Source organism: Rutidosis leptorrhynchoides, chromosome 5, assembly GCF_046630445.1.
Source record: "Rutidosis leptorrhynchoides isolate AG116_Rl617_1_P2 chromosome 5, CSIRO_AGI_Rlap_v1, whole genome shotgun sequence".
NCBI lineage: Eukaryota > Viridiplantae > Streptophyta > Magnoliopsida > Asterales > Asteraceae > Rutidosis > Rutidosis leptorrhynchoides.
In genome coordinates, this window is record NC_092337.1 from 349,375,152 (window position 1) to 349,383,615 (window position 8,464).

The following is an 8,464-nucleotide window of genomic DNA, read 5'->3' on the forward strand; positions in this document are numbered from 1 at the left end:
TTTCCAGAAGATTCGTCAACACCTCCAACTGCTTAAAATTTCGGGACGAAATTTATTTAACGGGTAGGTACTGTAGTGACCCGAACTTATCCATGTTTATATATATTAAATGAAATTGTTATTTACATGATTAAATATTTCCAACATGTTAAGCAATCAAACTTGTTAAGACTTGATTAATTGAAATAGGTTTTATATAGACAATTGACCACCCAAGTTGACCGGTGATTCACGAACGTTAAAACATGTAAAAACTATATGATGACATATATATATAGTTAACATGATATTATGATAATTAAGTATCTCATTAGGTATTTTAACAATGAGTTATATAAATAAAACTGAGTTTATTAAATTAAGAAACTCGAAACGATATATATAACGATTATCGTTATAACAACGTTTTACTAAATACATATGAATCATATTAAGATATTGATACACTATGTTTAATCATGATAAATGATAAATAAACATGTCATTAAGTGTATTAACAATGAATTACATATGTAAAAACAAGACTACTAACTTAATGATTTTGAAACGAGACATATATGTAACGATTATCGTTGTAAAGACATTTAACTGTATATATATCATACTAAGATATATTATATATCATAATATCATGATAATGTAACAATTTAACATCTCTTTAGATATAATAAACAATGGGTTAATAACATTTAACAAGACCGTTAACCTAAAGGTTTCAAAACAACATATACATGTAACGACTAAAGATGACTTAACGACTCAGTTAAAATGTATTCACATGTAGTGTTTTAATATGTATTCATACACTTTTGAAAGACTTCAAGACACTTATAAAAATACTTCTACTTAACAAAATTGCTTACAATTACATCCTCGTTCAGTTTCATCAACAATTTACTCGTATGCACCCGTATTCGTACTCGTACAATACACAGCTTTTAGATGTATGTACTATTGGTATATACACTCCAATGATTAGATCTTAGCAGCCCATATGAGTCACCTAACACATGTGGGAACTATCATTTGGCAACTAGCATGAAATATCTCATAAAATTACAAAAATATGAGTAATCATTCATGACTTATTTACATGAAAACAAAATTACACATCCTTTATATCTAATCCATATACCAACGACCAAAAACACCTACAAACACTTTCATTCTTCAATTTTATTCATCTAAGTGATCTCTCTCAAGTTCCATCTTCAAGTTCTAAGTGTTCTTCAAAAATTCTATAAGTTATAGTTTTATAAAATCAAGAACGCTTCCAAGTTTGCAAGTCTACTTCCAAGCTTTCTAATCCATTCCAAGTAATCATCTAAGATCAAGGAACCTTTGTTATTTACAGTAGGTTATCTTTCTAATTAAAGGTAATATTCATATTCAAACTTTGATTCAATTTCTATAACTATAACAATCTTATTTCGAGTGGAAATCTTACTTGAACTTGTTTTCGTGTCATGATTCTGCTTCAAGAACTTTCAAGCCATCCAAGGATCCTTTGAAGCTAGATCCATTTTTCTCATTTCCAGTAGATTTATCCAGAAAACTTGAGGTAGTAATGATGTTCATAACATCATTCGATTCATACATATAAAGCTATCTTATTCGAAGGTTTAAACTTGTAATCACTAGAACATAGTTTAGTTAATTCTAAAGTTGTTCGCAAACAAAAGTTAATCCTTCTAACTTGACTTTTAAAATCAAGTAAACACATGTTCTATATCTATATGATATGCTAACTTAATGATTTAAAACCGGAAAACACGAAAAACACCGTAAAACCGGATATACGCAGTTGTAGTAACACCGCGGGCTGTTTTGGGTTAGTTAATTAAAAACTATGATAAACTTTGATTTAAAAGTTATTCTTTTGGGAAAATGATTTTTCTTATGAATATGAAACTATATCCAAAAATCATGGTTAAACTCAAAGTGGAAGTGTGTTTTCCAAAATGGTCATCTAGACGTCGTTCTTTCGACTGAAATGACTACCTTTACAAAAATGACTTGTAACCTGTAATTACAACTATAAAATTATACTTTTTCTGTATAGATTCATAAACTTAAGTTCAATATGAAACCATAGCAATTAGATTCACTCAAAACGGATTTAAAATGAAGAAGTTATGGGTAAAACAAGATTGGATATTTTTTGATTATTTTAGCTATAGGAAATGTTTAACAAATCTATACAAATCATATCCTAGCTAACTTATATTGTATTATACATGTATTCTAATATATTATGTAATCTTGGGATACTATAGACACGTATGCAAATGTTTTGACATATCATATCGACCCATGTATATATATTATTTGGAACAACCATAGACACTCTATATGCAGTAATGTTGAAGTTAGCTATACAGGATTGAGGTTGATTCTAAAAATATATATACTTTGAGTTGTGATCTAACCTGAGACGTGTATACACTGGGTCGTGGATTGATTCAAGATAATATATATATATCGATTTATTTTCTGTACATCTAATTGTAGACAACTAGTTGTAGGTTACTAATGAGGACAGCTGACTTAATAAACTTAAAACATTAAAACGTATTAAAAATGTTGTAAATATATTTTGAACATACTTTGATATATATGTACATATTTGTTATAGGTTCATGAATCGACCAGTGGCCAAGTCTTACTTCCCGACGAAGTAAAAATCTGTGAAAGTGAGTTATAGTCCCACTTTTAAAATCTAATATTTTGGGATGAGAATACATGCAGTTTTATAAATGTTTTACGAAATAGACACAAGTAAATGAAACTACATTATATGGGTGAATGATTGAAGCCGAATATGCCCCTTTTGCTTGGTAGCCTAAGAATTAGTAAACCGATCTACTAATTGACGTGAATCCTAAAGATAGATCTATTGGGCCTAACGAACCCCATCCAAAGTACCGGATGCTTTAGTACTTCGAATTCGTTTTTATCATGTTCGAAGTATTTCCCGGAATGATAGGGGATATTCTTATATGCATCTTGTTAATGTCGGTTACCAGATGTTCACCATATGAATGATTTTTATCTCTATGTATGGGATGTATATTGAAATATGAAATCTTGTGGTCTATTATTATGATTTGATAATATATAGGCTAAACCTATAACTCACCAACATTTTTGTTGACGTTTTAAGCATGTTTATTCCCAGGTGATTATTAAGAGCTTCCGCTGTTGCATACTAAAATAAGGACAAGATTTGGAGTCCATGCTTATATGATATTATGTAAAAACTGCATTCAAGAAACTTACTTTTGATGTAATATATTCTTATTGTAAACCATTATGTAATGGTCGTGTGTAAACGGTATATTTTAGATTATCATTATTTGATAATCTACGTAATGCTTTTTAAACCTTTATCGATAAAATAAAGGTTACGGTTGTTTTAAAAATGAATGCAGTCATTGAAAAACGTCTCATATAGAGGTCAAAACCTAACGACAAAATCAATTAATATTGAACGTTTATAATCAATATGAACGGGACATTTCAAGGGATATTGATTTTGCACGTTTAATCTTCAATGAGCTCTTGGTTCTCACTGAAAAAACTCCAAGAGATCATAATGTGCCTTTTATCAGGTTTTTAAGTTTAACGTTTGAACAAGCAATGACACCTGCTTTGTATAATGGGCTTAAAGTGTTTCATGTGTATGAGTATACTTTTATTCCAGAATGTAGTGTCAGAATATTTCACAGCCACATTGTGAATGATCAAGAGGTAGCTCTTACTCCTGCTACGTTGCATTGGGTCAATCTTGGCCGTGCAGACCAACCTACAGATTCTGAGCAATCAGGGTCTGCAGGGGCATCTTCTTCAGAATCTGAGCAATCAGGGGCTGCAGGAGATCACAACAATGGTCAACCATCTTTAGAATCTGAGCAATCAGATTCTACCCCCACACAAACTCCACCCCATGTTGTTTCACAAATAGAGCAGGCTGAAGACATGGGTGAGGAAATCCCACCTCACTCTAACCCATCTTCACCCACTGCTGCTGAGCAAATTGTTCGTTTGGGTTTTTGTGAAGACATAGGTGAGAAAATCCCACCTCACTCTAACCAATCTGAATTTGAAGGTGTAACTCTACTGCTAACAATGACACACTTACCAGATAGGAGGTTAAGAGTTAAAATAAATCAAATTGTTCGTTTGGGTTTTTGTGAGTGGAAAGGCATAGCTGTGTGTATCAAAGAGTATGCAGGAGATCAAGTTGTTGTGAAAGAAGTGTTGAAGAGAGTTTATATGCTGGTACATTTGGTGTTTGAAGAATGGCTTATAAGTTTTAAGGATTATGAGGTGTTTTGTGGAATGTTTGATCTAGAGATGAAAGAAAGAAGAGCTAAGGGACATGTTGAAAGGTATGTTGTCCCTGAACATTTAGAGTTTGTTGATGATAAGTATGTTGAGTATTTGGATGGTTTGATGTTTAAGACAAATGAAAATCAAAGGATGTTGATTAGGGTTGATCAGATTGAAGGGGCTAGTATTGAGATGTTGATCAGTTTATTATCCAGATGTGAGACAGAGCAAACTTTTCCTTTTAGGGTTCAATTGTTGAATCACTTGAAGAAAATTCCTCACATGAAGAACAAGTGTAAGCTTATCGAAAAGGAGTGTGCTAAGGTGGTTAATTAGGTGTACAGGTTGTTTTGACATCATCAGATAGGGGAGATTGTTGGGAAAATAAAAATCTGATGAGTCAAAAGCATGCTAGAGTCTGGAGATTTAGAGTCTGAAGTTGTAGACTCTGATGTTCACTGAAGTCAACGGTTTGAGATTTCTTGATGCCTAAGCTAAGGAATATTCTGGAGATATGTTTAAAGTTTAAGAAGATTTGTTTTGATTCGGTTTTATCTCCAGAAGATTAACTTTAGAGTTATTTGCATATTAGTTTAGTTTTTAAGTTTATCTTTACCTTATTTATAGCTAAGTTGTTTTGGAAACCAAATTTTTAAATTTGGTGTTTATCTGTATAAATAGGGTCGTATGGTTTGCTTTGAACTTGTATCTTTGCACGATCAACATTATCAATTTTATATTTCATTATCGTGTTCTCTCAATTCTTGCACTAATAATTCTTATTTATTGTTTAATTGAGAGTCTGGTGTTCATAGTTCAATTACTGTGAACTAATACAAACACTACACTCGCTCACTATTTATCCCATTTATCATATACAATAGTAGTTAACCTCCTCCTGGCATACTCATAATGTCTTGGAGATTCCTAATATCATAAGTCTCGGATTCAAACCTCATTAGAGACGTGACCAGTGAGGGTTATAAATACCAAGTGATAAGATAACCCAGTTAAATCGCACACATGAACAGAAAAACCTCACTACATTTGTTCACTATCTATCCCATTCTCCCCTAAATCCTTAAAAGATTTAGTATTTTGTATACCAAATGTATACATCTAATAATATGTTCGTATTCTTGCTACCATGAGTCAATATATATATAAGAGTAGATGAATCAAACTAGACAGAAAAGAAAAGGAAACAAAAAACAAAATCCTTGTAATTGAGTAGAACATTCAAGAACATTTAGGCGACATTTAGTTACATCTCATCTAATCTTAATTTCTACTATTCTCCTTGCTTAACATCTAATTAATCGCACATCCATGCACCTCCATTAAGTAATTTGGAGGTTCGGTGATGAAGCAAGAAATCACATCTCGAAGTGTAATAACACCAAGGACAGCATTACCATCACTCACAACATATATCCTATGAACACATTTTGACGATAAAACGCTTATCACCTCACCAAGTGTTGACCCAAGTTTGCATGTTATTGGTGTAATAACCTTCAAGTTCTCCTCCGATGTTGTAGCAATTGTGTTCAAGAAATCTTTAACGGTCAGCTTCCTGAAAGAGTACAAAAATTAACAATAATCAAGAAAAAATATACAACATAATGAATTTTTTTTAAAATTTTTTTATTTTTATTTTTTTTTTTTTGCAATAACGAATATTGAGTACCTGAAATTGGTGAAAAGCTTCTGCTTGAGTAACAAAAATGTGATGTCTTTTATGCTAACATTACCCACAATCTTCTTTATTGGGCCTTCCACAACGGGTAGACCTCCGATTTGGTTGTCTTTCATTTTCTTGAACGCTTCAAGAACTAGTTCATCGCTTTGACTGCTTATTACCTTTTTTGGCAAAAAAAATTTTTTATATAAATAACAATGCAACTTTCATCAAAAAAAATGAAAGAAACCAAACGAAACAATACAAGGATAAAGACCAAACAACAAAACAAAACTAACCTACCAACCAAAAAAAAGCCGAAACAAACAAACAAACGAAACAAAGACAAAAAGTGACCAACATTCGAAACCCATCTTGACCCATTACCCAAATTGGCTAAACCAATCCCAGTTGAAATTAAAAATTGTCACCTTATCTTTGGAAACGAAAGGGAGTCCCAACTCAGTTATAGGAAGATGAGCGATAGCATCAAACCAATCTCGTCCTTTGCATTGTTCAAGACCTTGAACAACTGCAGACTGAGTTATGAAGTTTTTAATCAACGATTCCCCGGGTTCTATGACCGGAACATTCCTCAGCCGATACTTTGAAAGCAGCAATAGAACACTCAGCATAGAACTGTCAGTTTTGACCGGAATATAAGGTGCCCAACGGTAACTTTTCACAATGGACTTCACCTGAAATAGCAATACATGTTTGTAGTCAACGGGGCAAAAGCAAAAAAAAAAAAAAGAAAAAAAAAAATAAAATTCCATTGTACTTGCAAAAATGTAAACAGATGCACCATTTACTTTGTAAATACACAAAGTACCCAATACAAGTGAACAACGTACAACTGCTAAAGCATACAGTATAAATAGCCTAGTGATTGGAGGTACAAGAAGTTTCAGGTTCAAACATAACTACCAGCATGCATATTTTGGGGTGGCCAAGGAAAGGGTCGGAAACGGTCATAGGATAACCGGTTAGGCCGTGTATATCTGAATAAAAATACTTGCCCTTGCCCTCCCCGGATAGCCTGAACAAGAAAATCTTATCCGTTTAACATGCTTGTGCAATACTCCATCTGTTCCAAAATAATTGTCCTAGTTTGACTTTTGAAGTCTTTCTTACACAACTTTGACTTTATATATTTGGTTGTGTCTTTATATAATATTTAATTGAATATTTAATAAAAATTATAACAATGAAAACACGTTTAAATCCTATTCCATTCATATAAATTTTATCAAAAATTATATATAACAAACCAAAAAAAACATTTAAAGCAAAAGTTGTGAAAGAAAAACTTTCAAAAGTCAAACGAGAAACGAGACAGTTATTTTGAGGCTGAGGGAGTAATATCTTTTTGGTGTTTACCCTAGTCAACATTGTAGTCTAACTCAACAATCCATTGTAGAAAAACACACCTGAGTAGACTTAAAAGGCTCTTCTTGAAGGATAACTTTATAGAAATCCTCCCCCAATTCATCAGCCGCAGTCGGCGCGTCTTTAGCTATTCCCTTTTCAGCGGCAACACCGCCAGCAACCGCCGCACCAACTGCAGCAACGGTTAGCCCAGCGGCAGCCACCGGACCAGTAGCACCTAACGCGATGGCTCCAAGTGTGCTTGCAGCTCCAGCACCAACTCCCGCTGCGGTTGCTGACGTGGCAGTTAATGCAGCAGCAGCCAAATCTGCAGTTTCCAACACCCATAAAACTATAGTTGAGTAATCAAGTATCCCCAGGTACCTTTCTTTCCAATCTGTACTGTCCCCAGCTTCTGGGTTTCTAACTGGTGCTGATATGATATTTGATTCTGAGAGAATTTTGACGGCGTCCGCTATTGTAGTGTCCGCTTGAATCTCAATAACTAAAAAATATAATTATAATTATTCATTAAATCCAAAACTTTAGTAATTACAAAAAAAACGAGAAGTAATATTAACGATAACCTTTGCCTCTGGGGACTGGAGGAAACGAAGAAACTGGAATTCGAGTGAATGCAGTTGTTAATTTCTCCTGTAATGAAGGAGACAATTTCTTCCTAGTTTGAACCATCTCGAAGTACTCATCGTACTCTGTTGTAACATCTGATTTTTCTTTTGCTTTTGTTTGTGCATCTGACATTCTTTCTTCTTACTGTATATGGAAAATGTATTACCTATCACAATCGAACACTCAAAACGAAAACTTATCACCAATGAAGATATAAAAAACATCAGAGTTTATCGATCCATTTACTTATCACCAATCAGTCAGGTTGGCTATAATGAAAATGGATCGACTGGGTCAGCGAGAATTTAGAATGCATAAACATTAGGTATCCATTTGTTTTAAAAAAATAATACTCCGTATTAACTTATGAGACAATATATATTTTGGAAGGTACAAGAAGATGGCATGGTTACCATCTTAAAATACCAATACCGAATACCCTAGTGGTTCGGG

General features: G+C 33.2%; 1 protein-coding gene across 1 annotated transcript; it reads right to left on the reverse strand.

Moving 5' to 3' along the window:
- Positions 1 to 5,590: 5,590 nt before the first annotated feature.
- On the reverse strand, positions 5,591 to 8,143 carry LOC139850303 (SNF1-related protein kinase regulatory subunit gamma-1-like). Its single transcript, XM_071839889.1, has 5 exons — positions 7,969 to 8,143; positions 7,444 to 7,886; positions 6,445 to 6,711; positions 6,023 to 6,195; positions 5,591 to 5,908 (listed from the first exon to the last, which is right to left on the reverse strand). The coding sequence occupies exons 1-5, from the start codon at positions 8,141 to 8,143 to the stop codon at positions 5,644 to 5,646; spliced, it is 1,323 nt and encodes a 440-aa protein (XP_071695990.1). The 3' UTR covers positions 5,591 to 5,643.
- Between the last annotated feature and the right edge of the window lie 321 nt (positions 8,144 to 8,464).

Coding starts and splice junctions, on each gene's coding strand:
- LOC139850303 (XM_071839889.1), bottom strand. CDS start 8,143: ATGTCAGATGCACAAACAAAAGCAAAAGAAAAATCAGATGTTACAACA. Junction 6,712..7,443: donor AGCCTTTTAAGTCTACTCAG/GTGTGTTTTTCT, acceptor TTGCTATTTCAG/GTGAAGTCCATTGTGAAAAG. Junction 5,909..6,022: donor AAGCTTTTCACCAATTTCAG/GTACTCAATATT, acceptor GTACTCTTTCAG/GAAGCTGACCGTTAAAGATT.